The sequence below is a fragment of the Mirounga angustirostris genome, unplaced genomic scaffold (assembly GCF_029215605.1).
Source record: "Mirounga angustirostris isolate CCGP_5_RB_7025 unplaced genomic scaffold, mMirAng1.0.hap1 SCAF_12, whole genome shotgun sequence".
NCBI lineage: Eukaryota > Metazoa > Chordata > Mammalia > Carnivora > Phocidae > Mirounga > Mirounga angustirostris.
Genome location: NW_026991720.1, coordinates 41,266,637 through 41,288,109, shown reverse-complemented (window position 1 = coordinate 41,288,109; position 21,473 = coordinate 41,266,637). Strand labels below are relative to the sequence as shown.

The following is a 21,473-nucleotide window of genomic DNA, read 5'->3' as shown; positions in this document are numbered from 1 at the left end:
ATTTTTCAGAGCATTTCCATTTTTTAACCACTTAGTTTATCTGTATCTGAGAGGCCTATTAGTCTTTCACTGTGGATGCTCTGTTAACTTATCATTGTTTCTAAGTTTATGCCTTGTGCATTTTTAAGCTTTGTTGCTGTTTTTATTCTTGCTTCTATCATATGAAACTTTCAAATAAATCAAAGTAAAGTTTGTAAATGAGAGATAGAATTAGTAGAATCTAAGAAAACACAGCAAAAACTTAATACTGAATTTCCCATTCTCTCCTTGGATTAATTAATACATAATAATATGTGTTTCAGTGACATGTTGTTTATTGCATTAATATTCTTAAAAATTTAAATCTTGTGTAGTTTTTAATTTTTTGTCTTACTGAAATGAGACTTTTAGGTTTTTGTTGTTGTTACATTTGTTTGTCTTGTTTGTTAATATTACTTGGATTAAATTTGACTATAAATAATGGAATCTTAAAATAACAGTATATGACAAGATAGAAATTTATTCTTCCTCTATTTCAAAATCCAGAGTTGAATAGTTCTGGATTGAAGTGATAGCTGTGCTTTAAGTTCTCAGTGTCCCAGGTACTTCCTTGTTTGTTGCTTCACTGAGCATGTTCTCTCTTCCCAAGATACTTCATAGTCTAAGATGGTTAATTCAGCTCTGAGCATCGTGGTTACATTTCAGTCAGCAGGAACAAGGAAAGAAAAAGAGGAGTGCACTACCCTTAGAGAGCTGTTCAAGAAGCTACACATGACTTGGACTCTGGAGTCAGGTTCAAAACTGTCTTAAATTCAAATCCTCCTTGCTTTAGGGAAAATACTGCAGTGGTGGCTTTGAGCAACTACATTAGCATGAGAAGGTTACAAGTCTAGATACCAATCTTGCCTATTTGGATATTCTGCTCAGGGCCCTTGTGGCAGCAACCATTTACAACAGACAGCTGGTATGGTGGTGTGCAGCTAAGAACTGTACCTATGTTAGGGTAGGTGAAGCAGGATGCCATATTTAAGAAAGTTGAAGTTGTCTAGGTTTTTAGGTCAAATTTTGTTTCATTTTGGGAATATTGGGAGTACTGCCTAAATCCTACTCACCCTTCAAAATTTAGCTTTTATTTCACTGAGAAACTTTTCGTTGATCCAAAACAGTCTTGTGTTTCTTGCCTCTCCTATGTGCTGTAGTACCTTGTGCGTATCTTCATTATACCATGTTTGAATGAAATGGTAAATTGTAGCTTTCTCCCACCCAAATAGAGGGTGTGTATATGGGTATGTGTACAGATTTGTATGGGAGTGTGTATGGTGGGGGAGGGGTAAGAATGAATTACTTGTTTTTAAATCTTCATAACCTAAGCCTCTACTACAGTGCATTGTACATAGGAACAAATTGTGTACACTTGTATATAAATTTGCATCTATTTTTGTTAATTCATCCATGCCTGTTCTAAGATTTATACCCATCTTTAAACCGATAAAATATAGATTGAAGTTAAGTGACTTTTAATTCTTCTAATTCTGTATTGATGTAAAATCTTTGACTTTTAATTTGAAAGGAGTGTTAAATTTAAAACGTCATTGTCTTAATTCATCCTGTTTCTTCTCACGTTTTCCTGTATTCTTTTTTTTAAATTTTTTTAAATTTTATTTATTTGACAGAGAGAGCCAGCGAGAGAGGGAACACAAGCAGGGGGAGTGGGAGAGGGAGAAGCAGGCTTCCCGCTGAGCAGGGAGCCCGATGTGTGGGACTTGATCCCAGGACCCTGGGATCACGACCTGAGCCGAAGGCAGACGCTTAACAACTGAGCCACCCAGGCGCCCTCCTCTCTGTTTTTATCTTATTTTTCCTTCCCTTTTCTATGTTCATCTGTTTTGTTTCTTCAAAGAAAAAAAGAAAAAGTACTTTTTATTGAGTATTTACTGTGTACCAGGCACTATGCTTAGGTTTCACGTGTATTATTTAGTTTATTTCTCACAGTTCATCTATTATGTTTAATTTGATATGCGAAGAAACATAAATATTCAAGTATCTTGCTTGCTGTAATCATGCTATAAAGGTAAGATTCTCATCCAGAAAGCCTAAAGTTAAATGCTGTGCTAATAACCACTATAATATTGCTTCTGTTAGTTGTCCAAACCAAATTCGTTAAGTTATCTTAAGAGTTTTCCATCTCACTTCCCCCCCCCCCCCCGCCCCCCGTTAAGCCCTAAATATATTTTAAATTCTTTTTTTAAAGCCTTCCTCTCTTAGTATGCCGGCCATTGGTTCTCTACCATTGGCTGCAGAGCAGAATCACTTGTGGTTCCCAAGCCTTGGCCCTGGAGACTGATTTAGTAGCTGTGAGGCTGAAACCCAGACATAGTATTTTATCCAAATAAATTACATTGATTCAGACTTCTGTTTTCTGTCTGTGAGTTCTTCATTTTCTGTACCTTTATTTTGCTCGTTTTTATTTATCCTTCAAGGTCTAGCTTTGTTGTCACCTCTTTCTGGAAACCTTCTTTAACTCCCATCTGATTTAAAAGTCTTCCGTGTTTTCTATCATTTTAAATATAGCTAAATATAGAGCTCATAGCATCTACTTACTTGTTTCTCTCCCCTACTAGTCTGTAAGTTCAGTGGGAATTGGAGTTCTGTCTTATTTTGCCTTTTTAATCCCTCGTGCCTGGTACATAGTAGATCATTAATAAGTATTTACAGAATTCTATTTCATGCAAAGCAGCATGTAATATTTCACATTGCTTTCTGAGGATATTTTATAGTCAGAATTTGACACTGTTGGGGCACCTGGGCAGCTCAGTTGGTTAAGCATCTACCTTTGGCTTGGGTCATGATCTCAGGGTCCTGGGCCCTAGTTCCCTGCTCAGCAGGGAGTCTGCTTCTCCCTCTCCCTCTGCTGCACTCTCTCTCGCTCTTGCACGATCTCTCTCTCAAATAAATAAATAAGTAAATCGTAAAAAAAAAAACTTTTCAGTTTGATCTTAAAGTCTTTATCAGGGCAAGTAAAAGAAAAATTACTATAAGGAGAAATCATCATTATCAGTTGGTTATGGATTTCTTGTCTACATGGGACCCTACTTGTGAATTACTGATTGTGATCTTTTGCATGATGAAGATGTTTAAATAAGATTTGATTTGGGGGAGGTAAGAAATAGTACAGTAAAACCCCCAAAACTAGAACTGATAAATGAATTCAGTTATGTCACAGGATACAAAATCAATGTACAGAAATCTTTTGCATTGCTGTACACTAATAATGAAGCAGCAGAAAGTGAAATTAAGAAAATAGTCCCATTTATAATAGCAGCAAAAGTAATAAAATATCTAGGAAAAAACTTAACCAAAGAAGTGAAAGACTTGTACTCTGGAAACTAGAAAACACTGATGAACGAAATTCAAGACTTTCTTGAGTATTTTATAGTTTTCTGAGTACAGATTCTTTGCCTCTTTGGTTAGATTTATTCCTAGGTGTCTTATGGTTTTGGGTGCAGTTGTAAATGGGATTGACTCCTTAATTTCTCTTTCTTCTGTCTTATTGTTGGTGTATAGGAATGTCACTGATTTCTGTGCATTGATTTTATATCCTGCCACTTTACTGAATTCCTATATGAGTTCTAGCAGTTAAGTGGAAAAACGTTCCATACTCATGGATTGGAAGAACAAATATTGTGAAGATGTCAATGCTACCCAGAGCAATCTACACATTTAATGCAATCCCCATCAAAATACCATCCACTTTTTTCAAAGAAATGGAACAAATAATCCTAAAATTTGTATGGAACCAGAAAAGACCCCGCATAGCCAGAGGAATATTGAAAAAGAAAAGCAAAGCTGGTGGCATCACAATTCCGGACTTCAAGTTCTATTACAAAGCTGTCATCATCAAGACAGTATGGTATTGGCACAAAAACAGACACATAGATCAGTGGAACAGAATAGAGAGCCCAGAAATGGACCCTCAACTCTATGGTCAACTAATCTTCGACAAAGCAGGAAAGAATGTCCAATGGAAAAAATACAGTCTCTTCAACAAATGGTGTTGGGAATATTGGACAGCCACATGCAGAAGAATGAAACTGGACCATTTCCTTACACCACACACAAAAATAGACTCCAAATGGTTGAAAGACCTCAATGTGAGACAGGAGTCCATCAACATCCTAAAGAAGAACACAGGCAACAACTTCTTCGACCTCAGCTGCAGGAACTTCTTCCTAGAAACATCGCCAAGGCAAGGGAAGCAAGGGCAAAAATGAACTATTGGGACTTCATCAAGATAAAAAGCTTTTGCACAGCAAAGGAAATAGTCAACAAAACCAAAAGACAACTTACAGAATGGGAGAAGATATTTGCAAATGACATATCAGATAAAGGGCTAGTATCCAAAATCTATAAAGAACTTATCAAACTCAACACCCAAAGAACAAAGAATCCAGTCAAGAAATGGGCAGAAGACATGAACAGACATTTTTCCAAAGAAGACATCCAAATGGCCAACAGACACATGAAAAAGTGCTCAACATCGCTCGGCATCAGGGAAATCCAAATCAAAACCTCAATGAGATACCACCTCACACCAGTCAGAATGGCTAAAATTAACAAGTCAGGAAACGGCAGATGTTGGCGGGGATGCAGAGAAATTTCAGAGTATGCAAGCTACTACTTCATGTAGTGAATCATGGGAGTTTCAATGAAGATAGAGAAAAAAATTCACTGGGGAAAAAAAAATCGTATAGTTAGGTATTTTCTGAATTTTTAGTGAGTATAAAAAAGCAGACACCATTTTGAAGTTTTATAATAGTATAAGATACATGCTATTTATTTTTTAAAGATTTATTTATTTGACAGAGATAGCGAGAGAGGGAACACAAGCGGGGGAGTAGGAGAAGGAGAAGCAGGCTTCCCGCCGGGCAGGGAGCCCGATGCAGGGCTCGATCCCAGGACCCTAGGATCATGACCTGAGCTGAAGGCAGACGCTTAACAACTGAGCCACCCAGGCGCCCCAAGATACATGCTATTTAGAATTAAAGGAGCAGTCTTGATCATTGTTCCCAAAACGAGAATTGCTTAAAAACAAAAAGCCAGTAGTCTTATTCTTTAATAGGAAAATCATGAGCCTAAGATCTCTAGAATCAGGGATATACTTAACTTTATTATATGTTTTCTTTATATATTTTACTTACCAACTATAAGATAACTTCCTGTGAGCATTTGTTGAAGGGTTGAAGGCAAGCTTATAAACATAGAGATATAATTACTTTTCATTCTGTTTTTTTCCTTATGATACTACAAGAGGAAAGAAACTTATAGGTATTAATTCAGCTATGACAGTACAATTTCCAAATATGAAATTTATGGCCACCTCCTTTTAAATTTAGATGAAGAAATTGATCAAATTCCTTTCCAAGGTAATATGGTAGGAAGATCAAAGTGGGAAGTAAGGAGCCTAAAATAGAAATGCTAACAATTATGGAAACTTAAAAGTTGGTTTTAGTTGGTATTTATAAAACAGTTTCAAATTTGATTTTTTTGGTGTGTGATCATGTTTTAAAGATAGCCATTTTTGAGGGAATTAGTTTTATTAACAAATCACGTTTGTGACAAAGAGGTTACCTTGATTTGGACTACTTGGACAGGAAGTTTTCTGAATTTAAAACCTGAGTATTACTATATGAAGAAAATGTATACTAGATGCTAATTTTTATTTCTTTTAGTGCTCACCACTCAATAAGTAGTGTTCTCTTCATTTTACTGGTAAGCATACTGAGCCAAGAGATTGCATACAATGGTAAAGGTTGCACATCCATTAAGTGGAAAAGTTAGGATTTTTTTTTTTTTTTTTAAGATTTTATTTATTTATTTGACAGAGACAGACAGCGAGAGCAGGAACACAAGCAGGGGGAGTGGGAGAGGGAGAAGCAGGCCTCCCGCCGAGCCGGGAGCCCGATGTGGGACTCGATCCCAGGACCCCGGGATCATGACCTGAGCCGAAGGCAGTCGCTTAACCAACTGAGCCACCCAGGCGCCCAAAAAGTTAGGATTTTTTAACCTGTACATTTCTAAAGTTTTTTGAAGTTTACCCTAATTTAAACTCTAGGGAACTTTCTGAACCGTAATCGGTAGGTAAAAATGTTTGGAATTTAATACCACTTTTCTGTGAATATCTGTTGTTAAATTTCTTTCCCAAATACTTAAGCCAGCTTTATTACTTGAACTTGGAAGAAAGAAGGTTGGGTGGACTTTAGTGTAAGTTATAATACTAAAGTGCTACATTACCTTACACAAGTCATTTAACATCCCTGAGGTCTTTTTCCTAAATGGTAAGTAACTATCTCAAAAGATTGTTTGGCAGGTACAGTGACAAAGTCTGTCCTAAGGAAAGGTAATGTAAACTGAGTGGGGGGAAATTGGGATGTTAACTCATTTACTACACATTCAGAAAAAACATACCCCTTTTTTTTCTCTGAGGGTCAAAGGACTCTTGCTTTCTTAGGCTTTCAAAAATTTTTAGACTCCTGGGTACTGGACACAATATTGCCAGAATCCTTGGAGCCTTGCTATTCTTCTTTATGTTTATCCTACATTCTTTCTCTTTTTCCAAAACATGTCCCACATCTCTACTCATTTCTCCAAAAAAATTTTTTCAGTCCTCTGTAATTTTCTCCCTCTGTGTTCATAATTTAAATTCAGTGCACCCAAAGGATCTCATATTCAGTATCATGCAATTTTTCATGGATTTCATATATGAGTTTCTCATATATACATTTTTCATCGAGTTAATTGCTATAACTTTTTGGAGAAAGTATCTGTTTATCAAAATTGAAAATATACATATTCTTTGAATCCAGAATCTAATTTCTGAGAGTTTAATGTGGCAAATGGAAATAACAGTATACAAAGATATAATATCCAACTTAAGAGTACATAAAGATATACATCTTGGTTTTTTTTATAGCATTATTTGTAGGAACAAAAAATAGAAAATATGTACATTAAAAGGAAGGGATGAATAAATTATGTCTGTAGTGTATAGAGTATTTGATACCTATTAAGAATAAGGTAGCTCAATGTGTTTTGATTGAAAAGGATGGCCATGATATGTTACCTTTTGAAAAAAGGAAGTTACAGTATAAAATGCATGTAATGAGTCAATTTTTATTTCTGTGTGTATATTTAATCCCTTCATATATATATTTATATTTTTATATGTAAAAGAGAAAGCATGGAAATATACACATTGAACTGGTAACAGATTATTTTGAGAATTGAAGGAATTATTTGGAAGATATTTAAGGAAAATTACCTTTACTTTTTATTACTGAATTATACAAACATCAGGGCTTATAAAATTTAATAGTTGAACTATAAAATAGATAAAAAATATATATACACATATGTATTTACTTTTGATATTAAAAACTTCAAACATGGAAGTAGAGCTTCAGCAGTTAACTCATGCCATTTACCCCATTCTTGTTACTGTTAGCGGCATTAAGTTCTTTCACACTGTTGTGCAGCTGTCACCACTATTGATCTCTAGAACTTTTTCATCAGCCCAAACTGAAACTCCACACCCTTTAAATAATAACTCTCCATTCTCCCTAGTCCCTGGTAACCACTATTCTACTTTCTGTTCCTATGAATTTGACTCTTCCAGGTACCTCATAATAAGTGGAGTCATACGATAGTTATCCTACTGTGTCTCTTTAATTTCACTTACTGTGATGTGTTCAGGGTTCATCCCTGTTGTAGTATATATCAGAATTTCTTTTTTAAGGGCGAATAATATTTCAGTGTATATATATACTATACTTTGTTTATCTACTTGTCTGTTGATGGTCATGTGGGTTGTTTACACCTTTTGTTTTGTCCCTTGCATCTGTTGATGAGCATTTGGGTTTCCACCTTTTAATTGTGAATAATCCTACTGTGCTCATTGGTATGCATATGTCTGTTCAGTTCTCTGCTTTCAGTTCTTCTGGATATATGCCAGAAATAGAATTGTTGGATCATATGGTAATCCTATGTTTAAATATTGAGGGGTTGTCATACCATTTTCCACATTGGCTGTACCATTTAACATTCCCACCAGAATGCCGTTGGGTTTCGATTTGTACATCCTCACCAATATTTTTTTTGTTTTTGATTTGGTTGTTTTTTTGTTAATAGCCATACTAATGGATTTGAAGTGATATCATTGTGGTTTTGATTTGCATTTTCCTGATGACTAGTAATGCTGAGCATCTTTTTTTTTTTTAAAGATTTTATTTATTTGACAGAGAATGAACAAGGGGCAGGGGCAGTGGGAGAGGGAGAAGGAGACTCCCCATTGAGCAGGGAGCCCAGCGTGGGGCTTGATCCCAGGACTCTGAGATCATGACCTGAGCCAAAGGCAGACACTTAACCAACTGAGCCACCCAGCCTCTTCAGTGTCTTTTAATGTGTTTATTAGCTGTTTGTGTGTTGTCTTTGAAGAAATGTCTAGCCAAGACCTTTGCCCATATTTAAATTGGGTTGTTTGGATTTTTTTGTTTTTGAATTGTAGCAGTCTTTTACATACTGTGACTGTTAATCCCTTATATTTATGATACGCAGATACCTTCTGTTGTGTGTCTGATGGTGCCCTTTGATGCACAGAGGTTTTAATTTTGATGGTCCATTTGTTTAATTTCCCTTTGCTGCCATCATGATTCAAGGAAAGGTTCAAGAAATCATTGCTAAATCCAGTGTCATAAAAGCTTTCCCCCTGTGTTTTCAGAGTTTTATAGTTTTACCTTTGATTCAGTTTGAGTTAAATTTTGTTATGATGTAAGGGATGGATCCAACTTGATTCTTCTGCATGTGGATATTCACTTTAACCAGCATCACTTACTGCAAAGACTGTCCTCTCCCCACTGAATGGTTTTGCCACCCTTGTCAAAAATCATTTCAGCATTTATATAAAGGTTTTATTTCTGGACTATTCTATTTCACTGTTTTATATGTCTGTCTTTATACTACCACCACACTGTTTTGTATCTTTTTAGTAAGTTTTGAAATCAGCAAGTGAGTTCTCCAACTTTCTTTTTCAAGATTGTTTTGGCTATTTGGGGTCCCTTAAGGTTCTATATGATCTTTAGGATGGTTTTTTTCTGTTACTACCAAAAAAAAAAAAAAAAGTTTTTTGGGATTTTGGTAAGGAGTGAGTTGAATCTGTAGATCGCTTTAGGTAGTATTGACGTTATAGCAGTATTAATCCTTCCACCCCATGAAAACTGGTTGTGTTTCCATTTATTTGGGTCTTTTAAAATTTCTTACAGTGATGTTTTATAGTTTCAGTGTACAAGTCATTAGCCTCCTTGGTTAGGTTTATTAATAAGTACTTTATTCTTTTTCATACTGTTGTAAATAGAATTGTCTTCTTAATTTCCATTTGGTATTGTTCATTGTTTATGTATAGAAATGCAAATGGTTTTTGTGTATTGATTTTGTATCCTGCAACTTTGCTCAATTCATTTATTAGTTCTAACAGTATTTTTGTGGAATCTTTAGGGTTTTCTACCTATAAGATTGTATCATCTGTGAACAGATAGTTTTACTTCTTCCTTTCCAATTTGGGTGTTTTTTTTTTCTTGCCAAATTGCTCTGACAACTGTGTTGAATGGAAGAGGTGAAGGTGGACATCTTTTTCTTGTTCCTGATCTTAGAGGAAAAACCTTCAGTCTTTTACTATTGACTATGGTGTTAGCTGTGGTTTTTTTATATATGGTCTTTATTATAGTGAGGTAGTTTCCTTATTACTGTAGTTTATAGAATTTTTTTTTATTATGATAGGGTGTTGAATTTTGTCAAAGGTATTTCTGCATCACTTGAGATGATCATGTGCTTTTTCTCCCTTCATTAGAATTAATGTGGTATATTATATTGATTTTTGAATGTTGAACTATCCTTGCATTCCAGGAATAAGTCTGACTTTGTCATGGTGTATAATTCTTCTAATAATGTTTGCTGTTGAATTATGTTTTGTGTTTTTTTAAAATATTTTATTTATTTATTTGATGGTGGAGGGGGAAGAGCACAAGCAGGGGGAGTGGTAGGCAAAGGGAGAGGCTTCCCGCTGAGCAGGGAGCCCAACATGAGGCTTGATCCCAGAACCCTGGGACTATGACCTGAGCTGAAGGCAGACACTTAACCGACTGAGCCACCCAGGTGCCCGAATTATGTTTGTTAATACTTTTTGAGGATATTTGCATCAGTATTCATCAGGGATGTTAGATTATAATTTTCTTGTGTTTTTGTCTGGCTTTGGTATCAGGGTAATGCTGACCTAATAGAATGAGTTCGTAAATGTTCTCTCTTCAGTTTCTTAGAAGAGTTTAAGAAGATTGGTGTTAATTATGATATAAATGTATGGTACGGTTCACTGATAATGCCATCTGGTCTAAGGACTTTTCTTTTTTGAGGAGGTTTTTGATTATGACTTGTTTGTTTTATGGTCAGTTTTAGAACGTGCTTCATGTGCACTTGAGAAAAATGTGTTCTGATGTTGGATGTAGTGTTTTGTCTGTTTTATAGTGTTGTTCAAGTTCTCTTGTTTGCCTTCTGTCTGGTTCTTCTATCCATTATTGAAAGTAGAGTATTGAAGTCTCCAACTATTATTGTAAACCGTCTATTTCCCCCCTCAATTCTGTCAGTTTGCTTCATATATTTTGGAGCTTTGGTGTTTGGTGTATATATGTATATAATTCTAATGTTTACTTCATGAATAACTTTTTATCTATATAGAATATCTTTTTTTTTGTAGCAGTTTTTGACTTAAGTCTGTTTTGTCTGATAATAGTATAGCCATCTCACCTTTTTTTGGTTACTACTTGCATGGAAAATATTTTTTATCCTTTTACTTTCAACCTCTGTGTGTGTCTTCTAGGTAGCATACAGTTTGATCATGTTTTTTTTTAGTAGTACTGGCAGTCTGCCTTTGGGGAGTTTAATCCACCTACATGTAATTACTGATAATGAAGAACTTAACTTTAGTCATTTTATTATTTTCTGTATGTCTTAAGCTTTTGTATATCCATTTCCTCCTTTACTACCTTCTTTTGTGTTCAGTTGATTTTTTTGTAGTGTCACGTTTTGATTCCCTTTCTCCTTTACTTTTTCTGTATATTATTTAGATATTTTCTTTGTGGTTATAGAGATTACATATAACATCCTAAGTTATAGTAATCTAATTTGAATTTATACCAACCTAACTTTAATTGCATACATAAACTATTCATAGATAGCCCCTCCCCCACTTTTTATTATTGATGTCACAAACTGTCTTTAAACATTTTGTACTCATTAACAGATTTATAACTATTTGTTATTCATTTGTTTTTTTAAATCTTACAGAAAATATAAAATGGAGTTAACAAACCAAAATTAAAATAATACCGGTTTGTATATTTGTTCATGTATTTACCTTTACTGGAGATCTTTATATTTTCACATGGCTTTGAGTTACTGTCTAGGGTCCTTTCTACCTGAAGTAATCCCTTCAGCATTTCTTATAGAGCATGTGTAGTGATAATGAATCTCCTTAGTTTTTGCTTATCTGGGAGTATTTTAATTTCTACTTCAGTTTCTAAGCACAGTTTTGCCAGATACAGAATTCTCATTTGACAGTTGTATCATCACACTGCCATCAGGCCTCCAAGTTTTCTGCGGAGAAATTGGTTGAAATCTTATTGAGGATTCCTTCTTTGTGTTATGTTGCTTTTCTCTTGCTACTTTCAGAATTCTCTCTTTTCTTTGTCTTTCTTCAGTTTGTGTCTTGGTGTGGGTCACCATGGGTTTATCCTGCTAGGAGTTTGTTGAGATTCTTGGATTTTAGTTTTATGTCTTTTCATCAAATTTGGAAAAATTTTTTTCTCTTTAATCTCTGATCCTTTCTCATTCTTCTTTTTCTGAAACTCCCATAATGTATATACTGGTCCAGTTGCTGGTGTCCCACAAATCCCTTAGGCTGTGTTTACATTCTTTTTTCTTTCTGATCCGTAGACTCAACAATTTTGAAGGTCCTGTCCTCAAGTTTACAGATTCTTTCTTCAGCCTGCTCAGTTCTGCTGTTGAACCTCTTTGGCAGATTTCTCAATTCAATTGTATTTTTCATCTCCAGAATTTTGTTTCATTCCTTTTTACAATTTCTTGATATTCTTGTGTTACATTGTTTTCCTGATTTCCAGTACTACTTTGTCCTTTTTTTCCTTTAGCTCTTTGAATATATTTAAGACAGGTATTTTAAAGTCCTCATCTAGGTAAATCCAATATTTGTACTGCTTCAGGGATGGTTTCTGGGAATTTGTTTTGTTCCTTTCTATAGGCTTTTTCTGTTTCTTTGCATGCTTTGTGATTTTTTTGTTGAAAAATGTGCATTTGGAAAAACAGTCACCTTTCCCATCTTTGCAGACTGCCAAATGTCAGGGCAGTCATCTGATGATTAGCTGGGTATGTTATGAGCCGAGAGATCAGCCTGCAGTGAAAGTTTGGCCTGGGTCTGTGTGTGAATTTCTCAGTTCCCCCTGTGTACATGGCTGCTTTTGAATATCTTAATTCTCCAAAGGGTCTCACTCGAGCTTCTCCTTAGGGCCTCAGGTGTCTACTGTATATCTATCCACTCAATTTTCATCTCCAGGCATCTGTGGGTTTCTAGTTCCCCTTCAGCTTTCACCATTGGTGTTCAGTGCTTCTTCCACCTAAAATCCCAGTTAGACAAGGGGCGCCTGGGTGGCTCAGTCGTTAAGCATCTGCCTTTGGCTCAGGTCGTGGTCCCAGGGTCCTGGGATCAAGCCCCACATTGGGCTCTCTGCTCGGCGGGAAGCCTGCTTCTCCCTCTCCCACTCTCCCTGCTTGTGTTCCCTCTCTCGCTGTGTTTCTCCTGTCAAATAAATAAAATCTTAAAAAAAAAAAAAAAATCCCAGTTAGATAAGACAGACCAGTCCTTCTGGCAGATCCTAGAGAAGTTAGAATCTGTTTTAAGTAAAGTCAGCCCTATTCCGTCTGGTTTGAGGGAAGAATATGGAACTGGGTTGCTGTCTCCTTGAGTCCCAGACATACCATATAGAGAATAGGGGAAGAATGAATGAAAATGACCTGAACTTTGTTGTTCATGGCATTTTCTTGACTGGGCATTTGTTTGGTGCTGTAAATCTTTGACTTTTTCCAGAGCTCCTATAAGGTTAATTTAGCCAGTTTCTAGTCGTTTTTGATGTTTCTGTGAGGGCTTGGAATTTCTTAGTCATTTTGCTGATGTCACTCAAGAATGCTTTTTAAATTATAAAAATAAAATAAAGTTAGTGAAGGAAATTTAGAGCACACACAAATGTAGAAAGCTAAGGAAAAAAAAAAATCTTACCTACAATTCTACTCTGTAGTAACCACTATTAACATTTTGATGTGTTGCCTTTCGGGCTTTTTTCCCCTTTGTCATACCTTTCATTTTGTCCTGCTTTCTCTTGTTCTTCTACCCTGTACCACCAAAAAAAAAAAAAAAGTTAAATAAAATAAGGTCTCTAAACATACTTTTAGTCAGTACAGTGTTAATTTTTGAATTTAGTGTATTTTTACATTTGACATCCCAAAATATTTTTACAGATACTCAAATTTTTCATTTATGCTTCTAAATGAAAATATTGTAGATCTTTTTCTTCTCTCTCTCTCTTTTTTTTTTTTTTAAATAAAACACAAGTCAAATTTATTGATTTGTCCACAGTCAGCAATGGTGATCTCGCTGGTCTTGCCATTCCTGGACCCAAAGCACTCCATGGCTTCCATAGTATTCATGCCCTCTTTCACCTGGCCAAAGACCACACGCATGCTATTCAGCCACTCAGTGTTGACAGTGTGGATGAAAAACTGGGAAGCATTTGTGTTGGTTCCAGCATTTGCCATGGACAAGCCGCCAGACCCTGTGCTTCAGGATGAAATTCTCATCATCAGATTTCTCCCTGTAAATGGACTTCCTGCCAGTGCTATATGGCATGTGAAGTCACCACCCTGGCACATAAATCCTGAAATAATCCTGTGAAAGCAGGGACCTTTAGAACCAAATCCTTTCTTCCCAGTGCTCAGGCCATGAAAGTTCTCTGCTGTCTTTGGAACTTTGTCTGCAAACAGCCTGGAGGAGATGCAGCCCACAGCAATGTCGAAGAACATGGTGGGGTGGGGTTGACCGTGGCTAGACAGCAGGGTGGGTCTAGGGCAGCAGTGTCTGCAAGGCCTAGGTATTTCTGATTATCCCCACAGGCTTGGGTTTTATTCCAGTCTTTACTCCTTTATTCAGTACGTAAGAGTTAAGAAAGAAGTAGGTATGAAGAACCTATAATTTATTTTCCTTTGTCCTAGAAATTTCTGGAATTTTTACATCTAGAAAAAAGTGACAGCCCCTCATTCAAAGGGGTAAGCCATGACAACCTAGTATGGATCTTAACTTTCTTGAGAGCCAATATAAAGAGAAAGAACTCAACCTAGACAGAAATGGTAATGTTAATATTGTGACATCAGTTATTTAGGCTAGAGGTACCTATTAAACCAACTGAACTATTAACAATAACTAGATTCTTTAATCCTGTGCTATATTAATTGATAATTATAGTTAAGATTTTTAATTTATTTAGCTTTATATTATGTATATCTTGAAGCTATTTATATTTTGGTAAAAATTATATATTTGGTATGTTGTACTAAACTTGACATAGAGGGTTAAAGAAGAGTATGTGCATCTTAGTGGAAATTGTGTTCTACCTTCTTCCATTCCTACCTCTTACCTTAATCAGAAGCACCATAAAAAGTAATTACCTCTGATGTTTTTGGAATTTGGTTTATGGAAAGGTACCCTTTATACTTAAGCTGATTGATACATGGGTGAATAAATTGGAAGTACTTTGTTTGTGGTTCACTTTTATACTGAGATGCATTGTGATTAATTTTTCTTCTTTTATCAGCAGATTTCTTTTTATAGTTGCATGATTTCTTTTTTTTGGTCATTCATTAATTATTGACTATAATAAATGTTTACACCTAACTTTTATGTTTTATTTCACTGAAGTAGCAATATATATCCAAACTTGGGTGTTTCTTTCATAACTAAGTTTGGTCTCTAGGAATACATTACTGTTAAAAATGGAGACTATTGCATTAGATTTTAGATACAATACTTTTATCTAGGTGTATCTAGAATTAGATACATTACTTTTAAAGAGCACAGATTGTAGAGTTAAAAAGCTAAAAAGATTCCTTGGAAGCATGAGTCTAATTTTATAAGAAAAGGAGGACCAAGAACTTATTCTTTTTTTTTTTTTTAAGATTTTATTTATTTATTTGAGAGAGAATGAGAGACAGAGAGCACGAGAGGGAAGAGGGTCAGAGGGAGAAGCAGACCCCCAGCTGAGCAGGGAGCCCGATGTGGGACTCGATCCCGGGACTCCAGGATCATGACCTGAGCCGAAGGCAGTCGCTTAACCAACTGAGCCACCCAGGCGCCCCAAAGAACTTATTCTAATAGGGAGTCTTTATAGTATGTTTTCTAATGTCACTTCTTTGTTCCATCAAGAATTACTTGTATAAAGCAAGTTTGGTTATGGTATTGGTTGAATATTTAAGATTGATAAAGTGGCCGAGTTTAACACATTTTTCCTCCCCCATTTCTTTTAGGTGAATCTGGACTCGGGAAGTCAACATTAATCAACTCATTATTCCTCACAGATTTGTATTCTCCAGAGTATCCAGGTCCATCCCATAGAATAAAAAAGACTGTACAGGTATGTACACAAAACACATGCTAGTACTTTTATTATGCTTCCCTGGAGATAGGTTTGTATTTGGTCTCATCCGCTATAAAATGGTAAACCTGATTGATGTTAAAAAGAGAGAGGGTGAGCACAGGTAATTAGAGGAATTATCTTGACTAGAACCTTCTAAATTTGTCCTTAGGACCCTCCTAGAGATTATATGTAATAAATAATACCCCTAGAGTTATACTGTCCAACATGGTAGCTACTTGCCATATTTAGCTATTAAGTTTGAATAAGTTAAAAGCAAATAAAATTTAAAATTTAGTTTCTCAGTTACACCAGTCACATTTCAAGTCCTCAATAGACATATGTGGCCAATGGCTACCATTTTGGGTAGTACAGATGTATTTCCACTGTTGGAGAATGCAGTAATGGACAGTGTGGAGAAAACATGATTTGCAGAAAAGCCATTAATTTAATTTATTAATTAATTTAAATACAGTGTTCTGTATTACTCAGTGGCATAGGCCCATATGATAGATGAATGGCAGTTGGAATTCGTTAAGGCTCCCAAGCTATGTGTAGTCTAATTTAGTACTTCTCAGTCTTTAATGTGTGTTCAGATCAGCTTGTTAAATTTAGTTCCTGTTTTAGTTAGTTATAATCTGAGATGGGCTGAGATTCTGCATTCCTGAAAAATTTTAGGTGATGCTGATGCTGCTGACCCATAGACCACACTTCAAATGACAGAATGCTCTAGGCTCCAGATCTGCACTGTTTAATACAGTAGCCAGTAGCCACATGTGTCTGTTAAGCTCTTAAAATGTGGGTAGTCCAAATGGAGATGTTATGCAAATATAAAATACATCCCAGATTTTGACAATTTAGTATGTGATGAAAAATAATATAAAAGATCTTATTACTAATTTTTTATATTGATTACACTTCGCAGTGATAATATTTTGGTTATATTGTATTAAATAAAATACATTAATTTCACCTTTTATTACTTTTTGAAGTGGCTACTGAAAAGTTTTAAATTACTTACGTGGCTCACATTACATTTTTGTTAGACAGCACTCATCTAAACTATTAATTGAAAAATTGTTAGTAGATTGGTGCAGTAGTAATACATAGCACATAAGCAGAGAGGAAGGGAGTGAATAGTTCTCGCTGGAGCAGGCTTTATTCAGGCTGGAGGTGGATTTGAAGGATTGGTAGTGATTATTCTAGTGCACAAGGTGGAAGGAAAGTCTGGAAATTCTGGGCAGAAACTCATATCAAACTGCAAGGTGCAGTTTAGTAATTAAATTCTTAAAGAAGTAATTTTGTCAAGTGAGTATTTTTTCTTTTTTTTAAAGTTTTTCTCTGTTTTAGGAATTTTTTTGTATCCTTCATAGAGCTTGAAATTTCAAATTACTTGCAAAAATGTATTCTAAAACCTTGACACTACATTGCTTATTTATTTCGTGATCAGTGTTGGATATTTTAACCCTAAGCAAGAAGAGGAACTTTTAATTTTTTAATTTAGGTATTTAAATTCAAGATAAGTAAACTATGTATGTAGAAATGTTAAAGAAATCCCACAATATAGATTCCCAAGTTCAAGAATATTTAGTCTAGGGGCACCTGGGTGACTCAGTTGGTTAAGCATCTGCCTCTAGGTCAGGTCACGATCCTGGAGTCCCAGGATCGAGCCCTGTGTTGGGCTCCCTGCTCAGCGGGGAGTCTGCTTCTCCTTCTGCCCTTTACCCTACTCATGCTCTCTCTCTCAAATAAATAAAATCTAAAAAAAAAAAAAGAATATTTAGTCTAAAATATGTTAGATCTTAATGGTCATGTACCTGCCAGTAGTGGTCTTGGTAATTACTGCTGGTGAGAAAGTTTTCTGAGTCCTCTTTGTAGTTCTGGCATATAGTGTAACTCCAGGCTTGCATTAGTAAGTCATTAGCATCTTCCAGGTACTATTCCAAGCAGTTTACGTGCATTAACTTATTTAATTCTTAGAACAACTTTATGAGGCAAGTGGTACTATTACCGCCATTTTACATATGTGGAAATTGAGGTACGGACACGGTCATATCCCTGAGATCACGTAGTTAGAGTGACAGAACTGGATACAGATCTGAGTGGTCTGGTTTAGTGTATAGTCTGTCAAATTATGCTGTCTCTATACTGTTGATATTTTTTTTTTAAAGATTTTATTTATTTATTTGAGAGAGAGAGAGAATGAGAGAGAACACATGAGAGGGGGGAGGGTCAGAGGGAGAAGCAGACTCCCTGCCGAGCAGGGAGCCCGATGTGGGACTCGATCCAGGGACTCCAGGATCATGACCTGAGCCGAAGGCGGTCGCTTAACCAACTAAGCCACCCAGGCGCCCTATACTGTTGATATTTAATATAAGCTAGTTTCATAGGTTAACCAGTTCTTAATAGGTGGATTAGCTTTCCTTTACTGCATGTCCCTTTTTAATAATGTTTCATCCAACAGGTTTTTGGTTTTCTTTTCTTTTTTTTTAACCTTTTCCTTTAAAAATCCTACAAACGGAGATGGTTTCCCACCTAGGCAATTTAGACAAAACGAGGACAAAATGATTTGATCAGTGACGTCATCTCTTCATCATAATTATTAATATGTGAAAATAGTTAAAATAACATAAAAAATCCCTCTATAAGCAATAAGGGGCTGATTCAGCTGATGCTGACTAGTAAGGGATACTTACAGGAAGGGATTTTTTTTGTTTTACTTTTTAAATCTCTAATAGTACATACATGGTGTTTGCTATTGCTTGTTAGGTTTGAATTTGCAGTCTGGACTCAAGGGTAAGGACTTTCCTTTAAATATTAAACTTGAAATTCCAATAAACTACTGCTGGGTGGATGATGGAAGGAAGCAAATTAACTCATGAAAATTTTGTACCTTACCATGTTTAATTTTACTTTGCTTAATAAAGACAAAGAAACAATATTCTAGCTTTCTTAATTCATCCATGCAGTGATTTTTATCAGTGCCTGAACACATGAAAGTATCAACACTTGCAATTTTAGGAATTCAACATATAGAAATCTAACCTGTCATACTCTGTAGCAAAGTATTTGCTTAAATAATGAGAGATTGCTTGTAATGTAGTTACAACAGTGTGTGTTCTGTCAAGGTCCACATGTTGTAAAAAGGATATTAAATAGGATTCATTATCATATTATCATCAGTGATTCTCCATATTGTGAGACTGAATATTTTTCCTTTTATCTTCTCAATTTTATACAGTGAACATACTTTTATAATTTTTTAATGCCTTTCAGAAAAGAAAATATAAATACCAAAAGATAAAAAGTATTTATGAGGAATAAGATTTATATTAAGAATTGGTTCTAGGTCAGTTCAACAAAAATCTGTCCCCTAGAAGTCCTTATGCCAAAAATTAATTTGCCAAACAAATTTATTAAAAATACTGATAGACTATATGGTACTGTCTACCCTAAACCAGTTGCTCAGACCAGAAAACTTGGAGCCATCCTTAACTCCCTTTTTCTAAATCCACAGGCAGTCCCATCAACAAATCCTGTTACCTCTACTTTCACAATATATCCAGAATCCTCCTTTCTTGTACTGCTCCTATGCAGGACTCCATTATCTCTCTGCCTGGATTATTACAATAACCTCCTAATTCGTCTCCCTGACATGATCCTTGGCCACCATCCCAATCTTTTTAACAAAGCAGTGAGAGTCTTCTTTTACAGTCTCAGAGCAAGGCCAAAGTCCTTATAATATCTAGGAGACCATATAAGACTTGCCCCCATCCCTCTCTATAACCTGTTTCCTACACTTTTCCGATTTTGGCTTATTCTCCTCTGACTAAACCAACTTCCTTGCTGTTCTTTGAATAGGCCAGTCCTGCTTCAGGACCTTTCCATTTCTTGTTTTTCTACCTGCAGTGTTCTTCCCTGAGATTTCCTCATGGCTTGCTCCCTAATTTTCATCAATTCTCTGCTTAAAAGTTAATTTCTCAGTGAGGCCTTTCCTGGCCACTTTATAATCTCCAGCCAGTCCCTACCCTGGCTCTAAATTTGTAAGCTCTGTGAAGGCAGGAACTTCATTTTATTCACTGCTTAAACTTAGTTCTTAGAAGTGCATCTGTTACATATTAGCATCCAGTATTTGTTGAATGATTGAACAAACAGTTCTAAAAATATATAAGACTTAGCGTTTAGTTGGGATATTTTAAAATTTGATGATCTTTGAAGATTTTTATTTTCTTCGTCTGTGAAGTTTTGTAAATCACTATTTAGAATAAATGAAATAATTTTAAATTTGAGATTTTTTGAAGTTTTAACTTTGACAGCTTTTTTAAAATAAGTTTTATTCTGTTTTTTTCTTGAGCAAAATTTTTAAATTATTTTGTAGTTTTATACTAAAAGGGCACAAATTTTAGCATAAAGCTTGATGAACTTTTGTATATATATTCATATATCCAGGTAATTATCACGCAGATTCAGATACTGTAGTACATTTCTAGCACCCTGGAAGGTTTCTTTGTGCCTCCTCTCAGTCAATATTACACCCAACTCCAAATATAAATAGCTTTCTGACTTCTGTCTCCATAGATTAATTTTGCCTTTCTTGAACTTCATTTAGATACATACTTTTTTGTGTCTGATTTCTTTCACTGAATATTATGTGGTATTTGTGCTATGCTATAGTTCTTCTTTATTGTTGTATAATATTCCATTGTATGATTATATCATAAATTATATTCTGTTGTAGATAAGCATTTGGGTTTTCATTTTTTTTACCACTATGAATATTTTTATACATTCTTTTAGTGGACCTGGACACTCGTTTCTGTTGTATGTCTGTGTACATTAAGTATAAAGGTATTTTATTGTTTCAATTAATTTTCTTTGATTTCTTATGAGGTTGAACATGTCTTTAATACTCATTAACTATTCAGATTTCATTGAAGTATTTTGATCATCTTAATATTTCCTATCTTTTTCTCCTTGATTTGGAGAAGTTCCTTATCTAGATAATTGCCCCTTACGTTTCAGACATTGAAGATAATTTCTCTCAGGCTAGCATCTGTTAAAGACGATGGGAGAGGCTCTCAGTTTGTTAGAATTGTTTTTACATTTGCTTGTCTCCCAAATAATCCTGTTTAAACTCAGCCTTCTTTTAAGGTAACATTTCAATAGTGTTCTCTTCAATTGTGAATATCTTCCCAACTCTCCTTTTTTTTTTTTTTTTTTAAACAAAGGAGTAATTAATTAGGGCTTGATAGTATCTCTAGTAAGATTTTTAAGACAAAGGCCTGAGTTATCACTCTTAAATCTCCTCTTTTTACCAAAAGTTAAGACCTATAACATCTGAGAACTGGATTGATTCTGACTAGAATCGCAGAGAAGTACTCTTTCCTGACTGTACCATGGAGGTATTCCTTCATATACTTGAAACAAGTTGAAGAATCCTGTGTACTCTCTTCCTCACTTATCTAGGAGAGAACATAACATGTTCTGAGTCATTCTGTTTATTTAGAGAATAGAAGGTAGTTTTCTTTTACAGTTGACTGGCTCTTCACCAAGCTCAGTAATCTAGCAGATAGTCTCCTCTTGGAAGCTCATAAATTCTTTCAGTGGAGGGTGGTCAGAAGTATTACATCTCATCCCAGACATATCAGTCCAGGAGAAATATAAAGTCCTGAGTTTCAAAAGGAAGTACAATTTCCCTGA

The 21,473-nt window shown here is 35.4% G+C and overlaps 1 protein-coding gene across 2 annotated transcripts in view; it reads left to right on the top strand.

Annotated features, from left to right (window-relative positions):
* The window catches only part of SEPTIN7 (septin 7), a 118,419-nt gene that overhangs the window by 54,092 nt on the left and 42,854 nt on the right, over positions 1–21,473 (top strand). For both annotated transcript variants that reach the window (XM_054505230.2, XM_054505229.2), the window contains exon 2: positions 15,667–15,773. In XM_054505230.2, the coding sequence (XP_054361205.1) occupies positions 15,667–15,773 (107 nt within the window). The remainder of the gene's footprint in view (positions 1–15,666; positions 15,774–21,473) is intronic.